Source organism: Mirounga leonina, unplaced genomic scaffold (assembly GCF_011800145.1).
Source record: "Mirounga leonina isolate KUSES-001 unplaced genomic scaffold, KU_Mleo_1.0 Mir_53, whole genome shotgun sequence".
Classification (NCBI taxonomy): Eukaryota; Metazoa; Chordata; class Mammalia; order Carnivora; family Phocidae; genus Mirounga; species Mirounga leonina.
In genome coordinates, this window is record NW_023270807.1 from 54,158,962 (window position 1) to 54,178,449 (window position 19,488).

The 19,488-nt window shown below is 35.8% G+C and overlaps 1 protein-coding gene across 2 annotated transcripts in view; it reads right to left on the reverse strand.

Moving 5' to 3' along the window:
* Positions 1-19,488, reverse strand: part of MMS22L (MMS22 like, DNA repair protein) — a 132,864-nt gene that overhangs the window by 17,920 nt on the left and 95,456 nt on the right. For both annotated transcript variants that reach the window (XM_034991562.1, XM_034991561.1), the window contains 6 exons: positions 17,307-17,458; positions 16,318-16,460; positions 10,999-11,158; positions 6,228-6,397; positions 2,918-3,129; positions 329-492 (listed from right to left, as the gene is read on the reverse strand). In XM_034991562.1, the coding sequence (XP_034847453.1) occupies positions 329-492; positions 2,918-3,129; positions 6,228-6,397; positions 10,999-11,158; positions 16,318-16,460; positions 17,307-17,458 (1,001 nt within the window). The remainder of the gene's footprint in view (positions 1-328; positions 493-2,917; positions 3,130-6,227; positions 6,398-10,998; positions 11,159-16,317; positions 16,461-17,306; positions 17,459-19,488) is intronic.

The window sequence follows — 19,488 nt, forward strand, 5'->3', positions numbered from 1 at the left end:
TGTGAAAGCTTAGATATTCTAGCCGAAACCTGAACAGAAGAACTTACGCTGACCCCTCACCACATGATATGTAACAAGTTGATTTAATACTGTAGTCAGATTAAACAAATACTCTTTAAAAGGTTAACAAGTCTAATCAGAGGAAGGAGCCCTTAAATAAACTGTTTGCCTTGGGGGAAAAAACAAAACAGAAGTAAACTACACTGAAACATGTCAGTGTTTAACCATTTTATCATGCCCAACCTCAGCTATCCACTGTTTTTTAGCCACAATATGTAGAAACTGATATTACAGAAAGAAAAGTATAACAACACAGATTCAAACTAACCTTGGGGTTCATTGACCAACATCAAGCATTTTAAGACACCAGGGAGGAGCAGTTGAACCTCAGAAATGTCTATGCTAGTGTCTTTGAAGAGCTGCAGGACGAAGGCCAGAATAGAGGCTAAGCGAGGAGGGAGCAAGGACCCTTTACACTCCAAGTAGGACTTCCTAAAAAGAAGCACAATTTTGTTTTTTCTTCTAGTTAAAGTTTCAATGAACAGAATCAAATGTCATACACTTTAAAGATACTGACAAATTTTACCCCCCAAATTAATAAAGCACAATTAAAAAAAAAAATGTGTATTTTACCATGCTATCCTCAAGCATAAAAATTTAGAAGCAATGACTGCACATCTTTGCTGCGTTATAAGGGCCAAAGCAGAATACAGACACAAACGAAATTTAAAACTTGATCTTTAAACGAACTTAATCAAAACCCAAATGAAAACCTAATTGTTAATTTTTTTTTCCCTTTCTAATATGAGCCCAATTTCCTCTATCAGCTCCTCAACAATGCAACATTTTCTTTAATGTCAAATTTGCATAAAGAAATCTCTCCTCACATTTATTTATTTAGGGATTTGGGAAGGGTCTTATTTTTCCAAATCAATAAGAGGACTGTCCTAGGAATTAGCTTCCCATTCCAGCTTTACCTCTTTCTTTCTCTTAGGAAGTAAAAAAATCAGAGGTAGTTTAGGATTTAATATTTTCTCTCAAAGCAAAACAAATTTTAGCATTATAAGTCAACAGAGATCATAAAGATAATTTATCTTACTCATTTTTCTCTCTCTACCTCTTAAGCAGGTGTTGGCTCATAATAGGTATTCAGTAGATATTTAAGTGAATAAATGAAAGTGGGAATTGCTCAGTTTCTAAAAGGTCTAGGCAACATGAAAAATTGCCAAATATAGCTAAATCTAAGCTAGACATCCAATGTACTTGCAAAGCAATAAAATTTGCCAAAATGAGCCATGGAAATCACTAAGGATTATAAAGTCTTTGAGGGCAGGAACTATGTCTTCATCATCATTTCTACTCCATACAGTGGCTTCCAACAAATACTCCATTTTAGTAGATTCATTCAATCTTTGAGGACAAGGGTTTTGTCTTTTTGGTTCACTGTTGAATTCCTAGACCAAACATTTATTGTGCACCTATAGTATATCAGGTACAATGTAAGAATGAAATGGTAAATACGGTCTCTAAGGCAACGGGCTCACTGTCTAGTGGAAGAGTTGGATAAGCAAAAAAAATAAAATAAAAAGGCTATTATAATGTGACAGGTGCTTTGAAAATAACCCCAGAATTCTCAGGGATTCAGAGGAAGGAGCCTCAACAAAGATGGGGAACTGCAGGAGTGGAGAAGCATGGAATGGAGGGATATTGTGGGTTTGGTTGCGTATCACTATAATAAAGCAAATGTCACAATCAAGTGAAATGAATTTTTTGGTTTCTCAGTGCATATCAAACCTATGTTTACACTCTGTTGTAGTTTCTTAGGTGTGCAACAGCATGATGTCTAAAAAAAACAACGTATACACCTTAACTTAAAAATACTTTATTGCTGGGCGCCTGGGTGGCTCAGTTGGTTAAGCGACTGCCTTCGGCTCGGGTCATGATCCTGGAGTCCCTGGATCGAGTCCCGCATCGGGCTCCCTGCTCGGCAGGGAGTCTGCTTCTCCCTCTGACCCTCCCCCCTCTCATGTGCTCTCTCTCATTCTCTCTCAAATAAAATAAATAAAATCTTTAAAAAAAAATACTTTATTGCTAAAAAAACCTGCTAACCATCATCTGAGCTTTCAGCCAGTTATAGTCACTGATTACAGATCACCATAACCAATATGATAGTAACAAAAAAGTCTGAAATATTGTGAGAACTACCAAAATGTAACACAGACATGAAGTGAACAAATAATGTTGGAAAAATGGTGCCAACAGACTTGCTGGATGAAGGGCTGCCACAAACTTCCAAGTTGTAAAAAACAGTATCTGTGAAGTGCAATAAAACAAGGTATGCCTGTATATCGCCGTAGCATCTTAGTTTAAAAGCTAATCTCATATGAAGCCAGATATTCCATGAAGACAAAGAAAAAAAAAAAACTTCTATTACTGAATCCTCTATTGTTGCTGTTAAAAGGTAACAGAGAACCTAAGAGGTTTCACTTATGCATCTAATAATAAAATCAAAGACAGAGAGGAGACCAACAAAACAGGACTTCTTAGTACTTCCTTTTTCATATTAGCATTCATTTTTTCACTTAGTTGTTCTCTTTTAAAAATATAAATAATGTGTTTTCTATAGTAGAAAATACACTTACTGTTTATCTGATAAGAACTAAGAAAATACGTATCTTTAGGACATGTATAAGAAAAATAATAGCTATGTAGATAAAACAATTTAAAGAGCATTGACTCAGGCTGCCAAGAGCAAAAGTCATTTTAGTAAATTCTTAAAGACAATGTTTCTCAGGGAAAATGAAAGTTTCTAAACTACCAGCATCCCAAGGGTTGCCAACACTTTGGGATGCTTTGTTACTTTTTAATAAAGATTAATACATTGTAAATACCACTTGTTTTTAATATTTAGATGTACCTTATGACTTGTACGATGCATTTCTTTAGAGGTGATATCAGTGGAACAGCGGCGGAGTTTCTCAATGCCAACAAAACAGGGTGTTGTCCGAGACCCGAAACATGCGGGGACGATGGAAGAAACCGCCCAATATACTGCTCAATAACACTCCCTAGTAATTGGTTCAAATAGGCATTTGGATTTTGGGACTGACCACACACGATACACATGCCCTACAGGAGAAAAAAGAAAAGAAATAGTAAAAGGCAAAGTTAAAAAAGTATATACTGAGGAACTTATTTAGTCCCTAGCATTAATATTCATGTCAGAATATGTCACCCATAATCAACAAAGACACAGCCCAACATCAACAGACGATGTGAATATGAGGCTCAGGGACTTGCTGAGCTTGGGTGAGATCCATGGGGTGGTATCTAACCAAACATGCGTGCCTTCGGGGTGTACGCAAATGAAGCAGGGGAGAAGGGCAAGAAGACAAAGGAAGCTTCCTTCTTCCTCTCATACTCAGAGAACATGACCACCACACTCATCAACTACATTTGTGTATTATTTCAAAGTAATAAAATACATTTTTAAGTCAGTTTTTTTATGTAGGTACTGGTCATTTATCTGAGTGACACTACAGAATTTATACTAAAAATCTCCCATGGTAAGAAATGTGATAAATTAAAAAAAAAATTGACAGGAGAGAAATGCAGAAGAGTACAACTCTGATTAATGACTATTTTAAGAGTTTCATGTGTCAGGCATTGTGCCATGTGCTTTATATCCTTTATTTCATTTAAATTTCTCAAAAGAACAATGAGTTGGTTATTATCACATCTCTGATTTCATAGCTGGGGAAACTGAGGTTTAGAGAAGTTAAGAGTTCTGTTGATTTAATCCCTTCCATTTGTATAGAAATTAACAAAGTTAACAAAATAATTCCATGTGGATTACGGTATTTGATACCTACAAATAATGAAACCAATACCCTGAGAAATATTTTTTCTGCCATTGTTACTAAATACTGCATATTAATAAAATACAATCACCAACACAATGACAAATTATGTGCTAAAAGTTCATTTATAATTTGGTACTTCGCAATTAGCAACGTGTTTTCCTAGAGAAATAATTAGAAATGTTTATGTATCCATTTTAGCTATAAATGAAAGATTATTTGTAATAAAAGTAGCATAGAGCTGTTGACACTATCAAACAACAACTGGAAAAAAAAAAAGCAACGAATACCTCTCCAAACAGTTTCTTCAATGTTTTTGTTTAAAACAAAGCACATTATTAGATGATGAATACATAGGTATGTTCAGAAAACTCTGAAGAGGAAAGCTGAGTACCTTTAATAAATTAAAGGTAGAGCTCTAAGTCAATTCTGCCAAATGGATAAATTCACCAAAATTTTCAATTAACCACTTATGAAGTATTATAAGAATTTTTTTTTTTTTAATTAGGCTTCCTCCACACCCAACATGGGGCTTGAACTCACGACCCTGAGATCAAGAGTCCCATGCTCTACCGGCTGAGCCAGCCAGGCACCCCTAATACGATATCTTGTTGTACTATTTTGACTTAAGAGGGAAACAGAGAACACGTTTTTCAGACTCTCCTGCTGCCCAAGATTCCTCCCCACCCATATTCCCTGATTGGCAATACTTTATCTTTCTGCCAGCAGACACACTAAACTTTATTATGTTATGTTATTACCAATACAAAATTAAAAAGCCAACTTAAAATTTCTTAGAAACTGTAAAAATCTGTTTAAAAAAATCTACCTGTGGAAAAGACTGAGTACCCAATCACATTCTGTTCTCCCTTTCTTCCTCAAGTTTCCCTTGTTGAACCCCAAATTAAGAAGCACTTATCTTCAGTATGAGACACCAATGAAAAACAAAGCTTCCAACTCTGTGCTTTCCCCTGAATGACAGATTAATATTTCCAAGTGCCTACCTAGATATTGCAGAGCACCTCAAACGAAAGCTGTTCAGAAATCAATTATTAGCTTCATCCCCACATCTCCAGAATTGCCCATGTTAGTTAGCAACACTACTATCTGCCTAAGCAGCCACTCTGGAATCTAAGAAGTATTCCATTGCTTTCTGTTTCTCCACAGCATTCACTTAGCAAGTATTTTTAATCAGACCTCCTACATGTTTCTGCAGTCTGCTGTGCGAGTTCTATACCCGCTCACTTCGTTCAAAAACTTCAGATAATGCACAATTCACTGCCTTCCAAGTCTCCAATGTAACGCCCACACCAACCATCTTAGATGCCACCAGCATCACCTTTCTTTTTTCTTTTTATTTTATTATGTTATGTTACTCACATAATTACATCATTAGTTTTTGATGTAGTGTTCCATGATTCATTGTTTGTGCATAACACCCAGTGCTCCATGCAGAATGTGCCCTCCTCAATACCCACCCTCCTCAATTCCCACCACCAGGCTAACCCATCCTCCCACCCCTTTCCCCTCTAGAACCCTCAGTTTGTTTTTCAGAGTCCATAGTCTCTCATGGTTCGTCTCCCTCTCCGATTTCCCCCGCTTCATTTTTCTCTTCCTACTATCTTCTTCTTCTTCTTTTTAACATATAATGTATTATTTGTTTCAGAGGTACAGGTCTGTGATTCAACAGTCTTACACAATTCACAGCGCTCACCATAGCACATGCCCTCTCCAATGTCTATCACCTGGCCAGCATCACCTTTCTAACATGTAAATAGGATATGTCACTCCCACTCCCCTATTCAAAATCCATCAAAAATCCATCAACAATGCATTCAAATCCCCACGTAAAAGAACAAGTCCAGACTTCCTAGTGTGGCACATGGAACCTTCTAGATGAATATCCAACCACAATAGAATTCTTTGCTCTTCCCCAGCGTGTCATACTTTCTTAAAGCTCATGCCTTTTACTTGCTGTTCCCTCTGACAGGACTGGTCCTTCAACTCTTACCCACTCTGCTCCTTTGCAACTCATCTGCTTCACGGGATCGTCCCTCTCATCTCTTCATCGCCATCTGGCTGGCAGACAGCTGAGGCTTCTAAGGCAAACCGGGAGCACGCTACTGTGTCTATGCTAGTCAGCCTCCTGTCTCAACTTTAATTGCTTCTTGAGAGACTGCCTCTTCCATCTTTGTTTTCACGGCCAAACACAAGGGGAATTTAAAACTTGTTCAACAGAAGTGCCACATGTACACACATAACCTTGAGATGACAATGGATGGTTTTCAGATCTGCAGTTAGGACACTGTTCTAAGGCAAAGTTTCATTTTTTTCTTTTACGCTTGCAAGCAGCCGCACTCACTATACCTGGAGGTACAGAGGAAGACTCTTTTGGATTGCAGTCAGCAGAGGTGCAGGCAGCTCTCTCTCTGGCTGTAGCACGGTGTGTGGCAGCAGTAAACAGTCAATGATCCGGAAGAGGAGTTTCTGTGCTTTCGAGGTGGCAAAGATCTGTGCCCATGATTTAACAAGAATTCCTGACAGAGAAGAGGAGTAACAGCGGGTATGGTTACCTTCTAACCAGAAAGTTTTGCCATTCCACCATAAAATTTATATTTAAAGCACACAGGACCAAGTTAAAGTAGGCAACAGAGAGAAACACGTATTAGAAGTCAAAAGACTGATGTCACGTCATATATTTCACTAAAGAGACAAATTTCTCTCAGAATTGTGGGCTAAGAAAAACATACATTTCCTAAGCAACTGGCATTTAATACATATACGCTCAAACACACCATGTGATTTGGCTATATATTACGTGAATATACTGATCATACGTCGTAATTAATCAGACCTCTCTTCTTGCTTTGGCTGCTAGGAAACTCAGAGGCGAATTTATAACCCAACTTTAAGAACTCTAGAAGACCATGCATTGTGCTTTTATGTGTGTGCTCACTCTTCCTGGGCTTCAGCAAGCTACTACTCCACATTTACTTTTTTGATACCTTTATCTTACATAAAATTTTATAGGCTGTTTCAACCCAGTTTGCAATACAAAAAGATATAACGAAATTTAATTGTTAAAGTAGGAAAAAAGGATTAACTGTAACCTTGAAGCAATCACTTAACCGCTCTGCATTTCACTTTTTGTAACTTTCATTTGTTTAATATACCCAGTGAGTTTCAATTTTGATCCTGAAAGAAGAGAAGCAGACATCTTCACTACATAAAATATATTATGTTTTCCTTCATGCTGGGAGTCAGTTGCTACATTTGATGAGAGTGGAGCTAAAAATGAGCACCCTTTGTTTAGTAAAGTAATTAAGAGGAGATATCTCCTTCCCATTAGAGTCTATTTCTGCTACTGAGGTCTTTTTTATTGAAACAACAAATTTAAAAGGAGATCATTAAGCACTTGCCCAAATGGCATAGTGGTACATGTACTGCATGAACTTTTGTATTTTATTCCATCTTAGAATGCAGAAGATATGATAAAATTCAAAGCCATTTCCATAGGAAAAAAAGTTTAAAATTCAAGTTTAAAATTCTCTGAAGGAAAACAAAAATATGCTTATAGAAGAGTATACTGATGTTAAAAGAAAAAAGCCCAACCAATAATCACTTCTAAGAACAACAAACAGCAACATTAATCTTCCGTTGTAAAAGGAAATACAATAATCAATCATAAAGAAACACAATGCTCACTTGGCCGTATTTTAAATAACGCTGGCTTGCTCCTCATTTTTCCAGTAGGTGGAAAACTGGTGAATGACAGCAATGTAAGAAGAACTCACATCCTAACTAACATTAATGTACCTGTAAAGGGAACTGCCATCACCACTGACATTTGAAATGATTCATATCACTCTTAGGTGTCACACAGGAATGGACTTATAAAGAGCAAGGGCCTTCCAACCAAAAATGCTATCATCTACCCTTGTATTTCATCTTTTGCAATGGTTAAAACACTTTGCTGAAGATCTTAAAGTTTTAGGAGTTCATAGAAGGCAGAGGCAATCCATTTGTTTCACTGCCACATCAGAACCCTAATTTTTTTTTTTTTAAGATTTGAGAGAGGGGGAAGGGGGAGAGAGAGAGAAAAACGGAGATAGTGTGAGCATGTGTGCAAGCACAGGGTGAGACCCTGAGATCATGACCTGAACTGAAATTAAGAGTCAGATTCTCAACTGACTGAGCCACCCAGGTGCTTCCAGAACCCTAGTTTTTTTAAGTTTCAGTGAAGAACATTTAAATGTGTGGTATTAAAAATGCAAAGACAGGGGCACCTAGGTGGCTCAGTTTGTTGGGCGTCTGCCTGCGGCTCAGGTCATAATCCCAGGGTCCTGGGATCAAGCCCCACATTGGGCTCTCTGCTCAGCAGGGAGTCTGCTTCTCCCTCTGTCCCTCCACCTGCTTGTGCTCTCTCTCAAATAAATAAATAAATCTTTAAAAAAATGCAAAGAGAAAGAATTTTTTAAGTAAAAAACTTTGAGAAAGATTTAAATACATAGTATAGCTTTGTAAAAAAAAACCAAACATCTTTTTCCTGGCTACAAATAAATTATGTAACTGGTGATGCTGAAAATATAGAAAAATTGTGGGGAACATACTTGTACAACTGGAAGAGAACTGTACTATAAGAGTTCTTATGTGTTTACTTATCTTCTATTCTATGCATATACTATGCATTAAAAAGAAAAAGAGGAGGATTGGGATCATTACAATAGGCATTTAAAAATGTATTTATAGTTAGAAAGTAACTTTGCTCATTTAGGAACATTAAAAGATACATTATGTACTATTTTTTTTTTTTTTAAGATTTTGTTTATTTATTTGACAGAGACACAGCGAGAGAGGGAACACAATTAGGGGGAGTGGGAGAGGGAGAAGCAGGCTTCCCACCGAGCAGGGAGCCTGATGCAGGGCTCGATCCTAGGACCCCAGGATCATGACTTGAGCCGAAGGCAGACGCTTAACAACTGAGCCACCCAGGTGCCCCAATACATTATGTACTATTAGCTAGGTTTATAAAATCATTATATTCCAGAAACATTTATTTAGTATATGACATCTTCCACATTGGTGAAGCTCTTCAACTGATGTATCCCCAGTTCCCAATGCAGGCTGAATATATAACTCAGGAAACATTTTTATTTGTTCAAAATACAACATGACAACAGGAATAGGAAGTTCAAAAGATATGGCTACTATCATGAGTGAGTTTAAAATTTAGTAGGGGCGTGCCAAGTACACAAATAATTATAAAAGCTGGCAAGCTATGAAAAATGTCGTAAGAGATGGACAGATGAAGCATAATCAGGGAGACCAAGTCTACCTGGGAGCATGGAATATTTGGGTTGGGCACTGAGGGTCATTTCAATTACAAAGACAAAGGAAGAATGATTGAAGAGAGAATGACCAACAGAAAAACATGGGATGGAAAAATAAGAGATATAAATAGAAAAACCACAAAAAATGATATAAAGAGGAGGAAAGTTGAAGATACTACTCATGAATCAATCCTTTTTCAGAAATTACTGAGTTACAATTAAGACCCCAGATGTCTTAATCTTAAGTGTGATTTTATGAATGGTTTGCACCTTTCACTAGCACTCTTGTAAGTAGACAACAGAGGTATCCCCAGTTAGGAACTGGCCAGGTAAATAAACCAGTTTTTCTGTGGTTAATTCTTTCCCTCAAGTGAATATGATATCCCCAACCCATACACTTAAAGAAGGTCTGAACCCTCAAAAGTTTATACTTGCTCTTCCTCCGTTTTTTCCTGAGCCTTTTACATACAGAAGACAGTAAATTATCTGTTCTTAATTTTTAACGCATAAATGAGGAACATTGTACCAATATATTCTATTCCTAGTCTCTGAGATTTAGACAAAAGGAAAGAATACAGATCTACCTTCCAGGAAGTCAAAACTCAACCATGTAAGAAAACAAAGAAGGTCCTCAATTCTTCATAAGGAGAATTTTATCCTGGGTCTACATATCACCAATCTGAATATGATTTTGGAGTTATGACTATCATATATTTTATAAAATAAAGATATATCCTGAAATCATACATTTAGCTTGGCAAAAATCTAACAGAGACTAAAAAATTATAAGCCTGAATGCTGAAATACTTATTCATCTACATCTTACTATGTTAAATTTATAATAAATTATCACATATGTTTTTCTCTAAAATTAAGATGCTTTTATTGCTACTATGGCTTTCACTACATTCTACATCATCCATATTTACGCATTTTTGCATTCTCCTTTATCTTTCACAACAAAGATAAAAGGTTTCAGACAGCCCAAATCAGGTTTATTCACATGTTCACAAGATCAAAGGGAGCAGATATAAGGTTTAGGCCACAGAGAAATTAAAAAAACCAAACCAAACAAACAAACAAAAAAAACCAAAAAAACCCCCAACAAACTAAAAAAACAAACAAAACCCCCCCTCCTTAAATTCTGTATAAAAACTTCTAAGGAAATACTTCTCATTTCCCTTTATCCAGTTCCTATTTTTCGTTAGTAACATGGCTTTAGTGAACAAAGGTATTCAAATTACTGACTTCCTCAAGGATGAACTGTGTTGTTATAGCACAAGCACAGAAAAAGATTTCTTTCTGAAAGGAGAAAACATAGTATTGTGAGAAGCAAGATTTGAAGCATAAATATCTTAGTGCTGTAATAAATTCTTTCCTGACCTCCTTCATACAGAGCAGACCAGAAAAATAGAAGGGAGTGATGGTTTCCTGATATTTTAAATTCTAACAAAGCACAGATAAACTTAAAAAAAAAAAGTCCATTTTAATTATCCAGGTATTCACAATGTGAGTGATTCACAACAGACTACTGACAGCAAATTGGTATCAGGATATTTTGTTTTGGTCATAATTAATTCTAATATTAACGCAAGCATAACAAGAAGAGGTCCGAAAGGAGGCGGGGCAAGATAGGATACACTAGTAGAAAGCCAACATGAATTACTGTAAGCTAAATCATTGTCTTTCAAATTATTCTTATGACTGTATGGAGAACAGTGATTTAGCCAGTGTATTAGTATATTCCTATCTATCATGATACTATAGGTTCAACCTAAAGAAGTTTTAATAATGTCAGGAATACATACCCATCATCCTATAAGTCAGTTGCAGCCCTGCACTGGAAATTTTTTTTCCCAAATAAGGTTTTATATATTTTAATATTTCACCAAGGTATTCTAAGGACTTTGTGACCATGGCAGATTTATCAGAAAGGTTCTGCAGATTCCCGTAAGTAATACCAACAGCCTATAAAAAAAAAAAAAAAAAAAGGAAAAACATGATTTAGATTTCCAAGTTTTACACAATACCGACTTTGAGAAATGAAGAAAATTTCTCTCCCCACACACACCCCTTACATTCTTAAGTGTACCTCCTTACCTTTCCAATAAATGTTCACAGCAATTAAAAAATGCCAGTGGAAAGAATTAAGTCTTGCCTTTTGTAATTAAAATAAAAGGTTAAAAGAATAAAAAAATCAATGGAACCAATATAAGAAGTTTTATCAAATCATGTCAAGCCTTCCAAATATCCTAGTATACAACTGGCAATTACAATCCCCAAATTCCTATAAGGAAAACCTGCAAGCAAGGTTACCAAATTCTTACATGTAAGACCTCTATGATGTTCAGTTCTGTGATATGATTTTCCCCCCAGAATTTTCTTTATAAGCTGTTAATTAGATTCTAGCTTATCTTTCTCAGAGGAAAAATGATGAGGTGCAATGGGCACAGATGAAAAAATGGTGAGAGGTGGTAGGGAGAAATGGTGAGGTAAGGCAGTGAGAGAAGATAAAATGGGAAGAACAAAGGAAATAAAAGAATAAGTTGAGGAAAAGTGAGACTAAGCAAGAGGTGAGCAGTCACAAAAAGAATCAAGAGCAGACTGGCTAGAGATGGGTCTGGAGGTTTGAGAAGAGAAGCAAAGTTTTCAAACCATTACTGGGAACCGACTTACAGTGGATTTCAATGACCTAAATTGGACCTAATAGCACCAATATACAGTTATGTGATTTTGCTCCTGCAGCTCTCAGCAGATAAGACAAAGAAGAGAAAGCAAGTGGTTGCACCAATCCAAGGTTGAAGGTTTGTAGGCAGAACCAAAAGAACCAAGATGGAAGACTGTAGGGATGATGGTAAGAATACAGCTGCAGTGAGGCCCCCTAAGGGGTCTAATTAAGGTGGAGAGAAGAAGTAAGGGAAGGGAAGAAGTAAGACCTTGAGAGGACGTCGCACTTGGAGAAAAGGAAGTGGAAGGTCATGTGAGGTCACTTGGAGAATTGGAGGCACAGGTGGTGATAGTCAAAGAGCTCTCAGATAATCCACATGATGCCATAAGTTCACTTAGGTTTGTCATGGGAGTGGGTCGATGAAGTAGAGCAGGAGTGAAGATCACCAGAAGACTTGTGGAGGAGCTTTGAAATGAGGGATTAGGCTAAGTTATTCAAGGTGATAATAAAGTTAGTCATGTTGATAATAAAATGTAGAATGGAGGAAAAGATAAGGAATCTATGACCTGGAGTGACTATGAGGTGGATGATGAAAATAGCAACAAAAGATAGATCTGATGAATCTTTTTTTCGATTTAGCTTTCTGCCCTTGGTTCTCTACATTTCTTTTCCTAGACCGGAAGTTCTCAAACTTCTCAGTTCCCTTTTATCCATGTAAAAGCTGAGGATCTTAAGGTGCTTATTATTATTTGGGTTATATCTATTGATATTTACCATATAAAATGAAAAGAGAACACTTAAATTATTTATTAGTTCATTTAAAAATAATAAGCATTATATGTTAACAGAGTAAAATCTTTTTACAGAAAACAGCTTTATTTTCCAAAACAAACAAACAAAAATAGTGATAATTTTTACATTTTTGCAAATCTTTTTAATGTCCGGCTGAATAGAAGACAGCTAGATTCCCATATCTGTTTCTGCATAAAATCTGTTGCAATATGTTACAGATGAAAACAATTTAATCTCACACATATACGCAAATGGAAGAGAAAGAAATATTTTAGTAGATTTTTTAGATAATTCCTCTCTGATACCCCTTTCAAGGAATTCCTCTCTGATACTACACCAAAACTTGACAAGTGGTATTTCTTAAAGGTTAATTGTATTATGGAATTCAGAACCATGTCAATGAATATTCTTTACTCTTCTACTTTAAAAGCCACTGATCTATTTTGCTCTTTGAATGATTGTGTAATACCCATGCATGGTTTTAAAAAGCCCGTTTGGTTATCTGGAAAATTCTGGCTCACTGAGTTATACAACTTCCCAATGTGGACACATTTCATTATTCATTAAAAAAAGTTCTGTTTGTTAATACTACCACCAGTGTCATCAGAAAAGTCTTTAAGTATCATGATGATCTCAAGCTCATAATGGCAAATACAAGTTTTCCAAAATTCTAATTTTCTTAAAAGCTCAAATTATGTCATTAGCAACAAACACTGTCAGTTGTTTTTGTTTTTGTTTTTTTTGAAGTGATACTCATTTCATACATTTCTGAGAAAATGTCTGCCAAATACCGAAGTCTGAATAACCATACTTTGTTTTTCTTTCAAGATAAAAGCAGTCAGGTCAGCTTGTAACTCAAATTACCACACAAGTGCTGTTTATTTATAGACAGCCACCTTGCTTTATATGCAGCAGACATGCTTTAAGTACACTTCCCATTGTCATTCAGAGGGCGTTAAAGGACACTGTACTTAAGGGTCAAAATTCAGTAAAATTAATAATTTTACTACTTCATTAAGGATGTTCTTAAATGAAACTGGATTCTTTTTTTTTTTTTTTTTTCTGTGATTGCATGGCAGTGAAAATGATAATGACCACCAATATAATCTTGGGCCATGGTACTGATTTGTGTTAAAGTTTTTGCACAATTTGTGCAAATGTCAATACACTTTTGAGCTTGTAAAATTCCTGGAAAGGTATCAGTAACCCCCAGAGGTCTATGAAACACACTTTTGAGATCTACACACTGTTCTAGAGCTCAGTATTTCTTTTGTGTTTAGCCTTCATTTCCTTAGACTATAAGACATGTATTTCTCAGACTATCTCAGGGACTTCTCCATTCTCATTATTTACATGTCATACTATCATTTCTGTGCAGGAAAGAGTTAACACAGTAGGCCTAGACTTGCTATCTTTAAAAAGGCCTACTTGTAAGTCTGGCCCTTGGCTGGCGAATGAGGCCTCGGGTTTTTCCCACCATTTCCTGGTAAGAATGGCTCACTGAGCCTAAACTATTTAGGGAAACAATGTAGTTTATGCTGAATATCTGCTTTCTTTCTGGGGGTCTGGAATTTTCAAAGAGCTACGTGACCAGTTCCCATTAAAAACCTCAGGCACTGAGTCACTAATGAGTTTTCCCGGGAGACAGCATTGCAGATGTGTTGTCACAATCCCTCTCAGGAAGAACTAAGCATGACCAGCACAGCTCCTAGGAGAAGACCATTGGAAGCCGTACCTGGTGTCTCCAGACTTCAGCCCATGTACCTTTTTCCTTTGCTGGCTGTGCTCTCGATCTTTCACTCTAATAAGGGATAGTTGTGAGTAAAATTATATGCTGAGTTCTGAGTCCTCCCAGCAAATCACACAGCACTTGGGAATGATCTTGGTGACTCCTCACACAATCTCAAACTAAACCAGTTTAAAATTGGACTCCTCACCTACGTCTCCCTCACCCTAAATCATGATGCTCCTATTTCTCCTTAAGGTATCATTCTTCTGGTTAAACACAGTGTTTATCTCAGATCCCTTCAAAAATCCCATAATTCAATTTTCAATTCCTTCTAAATCTAACTAGTTTCTGGCCAACAGTTCTTCTGCACCTTTAATCTACCGTTACTAATTTTCTTAAAAAGGCATTTGATCAAATCAGACCTACTTAAAAATTTATAAAGCCTTCATACTGTTCACAGGAGAAAATCCAAACTTCTTAGACCAAGATGCTCTGAATTATTAACCTACTGAATGATCTAACAACTAATTGGCACTTAGCATACACTGTCTTATTATTTTAACCTTTGTGTTTATCTTGTATTCTCAGACAAGTAAAAAGTTCTCGAAATCAAGGACTACTTTTTCTGGTTTCTCAAATCCCTAAGAAATCCTAGCATAATACTATCTAGCATTTAGCAAACAACTATTATTTACTGTGTGGTGAAAGAACAATTAATTCAGACTGGCTTAAGTTAGTAGAGTTTCTGAAAACTATTAGTGAAATAAATGACTTCTACCTCCCTTTCTGGTCCAGTATGGTTCCCAGCATAAGTGTTTAAGTACAGGTTAAGATTCAATCAATACTAAATAAAAGGCTAAATAAAAGCAATGTCTATTTTATAGCTGCATAAACAATTACTAAATATTTTTAGGATTTATATGATATCACTAATCATCATACGATTGTACTTTTAACTTAATGGAAACCAATGGAAGAATTCACATTTATGGAAAGAGCTTATAGGTTGTATTTTTTTCATTGACGTTAATACCAAACACTTTGAGGGAAAATAAACCAACTTTTATTGTGAATAGCTTACAAAAACACTAATCCAAACATGTTAACAACTTCAACAAGGCTGTAAAGCAAAGAATACCACATAATAGAAATTCTTGCAAAATTAATAATTAAAAGTCAAATGTTGAAAGGGACTATTTATTATGGAGACAAAACTAAACAAATGGATTGGATTTTAAAGCCCCAACCAAAATGATATGAAGCAGTTGGTGCTTAAGCTAAATACAATAAAATTTTACTGTAAAATTTACTGTTTGCTACAGGGTGGTAAACATTAAGTTGGGACTATTATGGGACCATGTACAAGGCAATCTAGTTCCCAAGTATCTGGAGAATATTGCTATCTAGCAGTTTTAGCAATAAGATATTCCTACAACTGACAGAAGCCTTAGTGTGAGGGTATTATGTAGCATTCTTTTTTTTTTTTTTTTTTAAGATTTTATTTATTTATTTTCTTAGAGAGAGAAAGCGAGCATGAGCATGGGGGGTGGGGAAAGGGAGAGAAAGAATCTCAAGCAGACTCTGTGCTGAGAGCGGAGCCTGATGTGGGGCTCAATCTCACCACGCTGAGATCATGACCTGAGCTGAAATCACGAGCCGGACACTTCATGGACTGAGCCACCCAGGTGCCCCTATTACGTAGCATTCTTCAGTCATTATTTTTCATTAAATGTAATTCTTCTGGCTGTCCTTAAGAGTGAATTGTACTAAATCACAGAGTCACATTTTTATTCCTCCAGAATTTTATAATAGCAGGCAAACGATAATGATTCAATTTAAAATAATTCATTTTATAGAAAAACTTCATAAACACTTGAAGTTTTTGTGAAAAAATAATTGTAACGGATTTGGACAATTATACTAATAAATGAAAAATACCTCAAAAAATAGAACAAGGGCTTTTGTAGGGTCTTCTGGACTAGATAAATATTCAACTTGAGCCTTTGAGAAAATATTCTTTACTTCTGAGAGTTTAAATAGCAACCTTGTCAGTTCAGCCAACTGTTCCAAGTACTCTTTTTCTGTTGAGATAAAAACAACATAATAATATTTATGTTTATTATATACATTTATATTACACATATATATAGATGAGAGTATGGAATGCAGCATTCATTTATAACATCCTTTTTTTAAAAAAATTCAAATTTCCACATAATTGAAAACTTTCAATTAAGTCTCTAAGGAAAGGTTTTATTTAAAACCACACAAACATATACTTATGAATGTCCTAGCCCCAAAAGTTTATTCACGTAAAGCTAAATGATGCAATAAGATATCAAAGTAAATTTGGAGCATTTTTTTCGGGCCAGCCTTTGGGTGATTTATAAATGGCCATAAAGAACAGCTTTACGAAAAGGCATGCCCTATAGACAACCAAAACTGTATGGATATTTTAAAAATAAATAAAGTACAAGTATCACTTTGTGACTAATAATAGTAGAGCAGAACAGAGGTAAAATATCTAATATAAAATGGGAGAGAATTATTCATAATTGGACACTTTTCTTTTTAAGGTGTTAACGGTGTGATATCTGGTTATTTACTTTATAGTTCTACTTTTTTTGTGTGATCAGTTTCAAGGTAAAAAAATAGCTTGTCACTGGAGAGCAAGTTTTTGTTCCCGGCTTCCAAGGAAACAAGTTCTTTTATCTTTATCGGAGAGAAATTCATCATATATGGTAACAGGAAAATATCAAGAAAAAGAAACAGGCTGCAGAAAGAAATGTTATTATTTATACATATTACAAACATTTTATATAATATTACAAATATATTTTGTATCTTTTTCTATTAATTTACGTAACAAAACAGGAAATTTTAAACATACTTAGATATCTAGAAAGCAAAATGCCTGACATACTTACCAACTGCCTGTCCAGGATTTATATCAATGAACAAATCATCAGGCACATAGAGGTTGTTTATGTACATTTGCAAAACGCAACGAATCCATGATCTTACAGTTAAGGCTTGAAAAGATACACAGCCTGTATGAGAAAGTGCTTCACATAACATGCTGTAAAAATAAGATGATGGATATTAAAAACCAAAACCTGACAATATGTTCCCTGAGTACAGAGACTAAGAAATGAAGGAAAACATTCTAACATACCCCACTTCTTGGCCTCCTTTATTTTACACATTAATGCAGATAGGCACTGTTGAAAATAAATACTACAGGTACACCTAAAAAGAAATTTTACATAAATATTCTTGCTTTCATCTGTAATCTTCTAATTTTTAATTTTCCTCTTTCCACTGATGGCACACATATAAGGTTATGCCAAGGGGAAGAAGGAAGAGAGAATAAGGTTAAAATGGGAAAATCGAGAAAGGGGCTAATAACTTGCAAGGTGAGATGATAATGAAGTGGAAAGTAGGAAAAAAAAATAGTGGCCCTTAGAGTAAATAAAAAGAACAGAAGTCATGACCATTTATATAAGAAAAAGTTAAAGACAAAGTATATTTCTATGTGAGTCTTCTAAACAATCCCATTCCCATTCCTTTCTTTCCTGCTACCCCACCCCATGGGCGGTCATTATTAAAGAATTCCAAAGTAACAACTGAAAATAAAATCTTTCTATGAAGCCAAAGGCCTGGCTAAATCTGATATCTACCCATTTTATAATCGGGGGTTAGAAAGGATGAGGGTGGTCTTAAACTAACTATAAAGTGCTAGGTAAAGTCAGAAATTTAAATAATACATATAAGTCATAACTCTAAAAATACTGTTTTGTGGAATGCCTAGGTGGCTCAGTAGGTTGCATCTACCTTTGGCTCAGGTCATGATCTCAGGGTCCCGAGACTGAGTCCCACATCGGGTTCCCCGCTCTCCCTCTGCCCCTCCCCCTACTTGTACGCTCTCATGTTCTCTCAAATAAATAAAATCTTAAAAAAAAAATACTGTTTTGAAAAACTTTGAAAATAAGTTGCCACAAAGAGTACACAGTGTAGAATGCAGGTTCATCATGTATTATCTATACGACCTTTCTAAAATTACTTAACATCTTTACATCTCAGTTTCTTCAACTGTTATTATATACCAAATATTTTTTTTTAAAGATTTTATTTATTTATTTGAGAGAGAAAATGAGATAGAGAGAGCATGAGAGGGGGGAGGGTCAGAGGGAGAAGCAGACTCCCTGCTGAGCAGGGAGCCCGATGTGGGACTCGATCCCAGGACTCCAGGATCGTGACCTGAGCTGAAGGCAGTCGCTTAACCAACTGAGCCACCCAGGCGCCCCCAAATATTATTTTTTAAACTAAATAAGTTAGTTTCAGTAAAATAGTTTCAGCAACTAAACAAAAGAATTAGTTTCAGCAGATAGTTTTAACAAAAGTATTTAATAAATACTAATAATGTTTGTTACTACAGAATTCTCAAGCTAGACGAGATTCTAAAAATAATCCAAACGAAGTTGAACTCCCTTACTTTTTGACTGAAAGCCAATGAGAAGGTGACTTAATATCTGCTTGGTGAGCTTGTCTATGAGAAGAACACCTCACCGACTGCATCCTCCTTCTCACTGACTGGCAGCTTGGACAGGAGCTACAGGGGTCTCTTGAGTATTCATTTTATTTTCCCTCATCTTAATATTCTTATTCAAATTTTCCTGATTATTTCTATTTTAATTTTATTTATTGTGTGTTTTTTCCTATTGGGGTTCCTCAGATCTGTTATGTAACAGAGCAGGAGACACAGATAAGCAAACCAATGTTCAGGGCGATGAAGTGTCTTGTTCATAATTGTACAAGTTAAGAGACAAGTCTTTAAAAATCTAACTGTGAAAGGGAAAGCTATCATTGAATCTAAAAATACCATAATATACTAGTATCTTACAGAACCAGCAATATTAATTGCATAATTTCTTTCACAAAGGTGAGTAGAGAAAGGCCATTTCAGGATGGAATAAGGCAGTCCTACAAAAAAGTTTTGAAAGGGTGCTTAAGCAGCAAGGTTTTTGTTTTGTTTTCTTTTTTAAGCAGGCTACTGCCACTGTCAAACGCTGATCTGTCCAAAAGCAAAAAACCACCCAAATGAGAGTA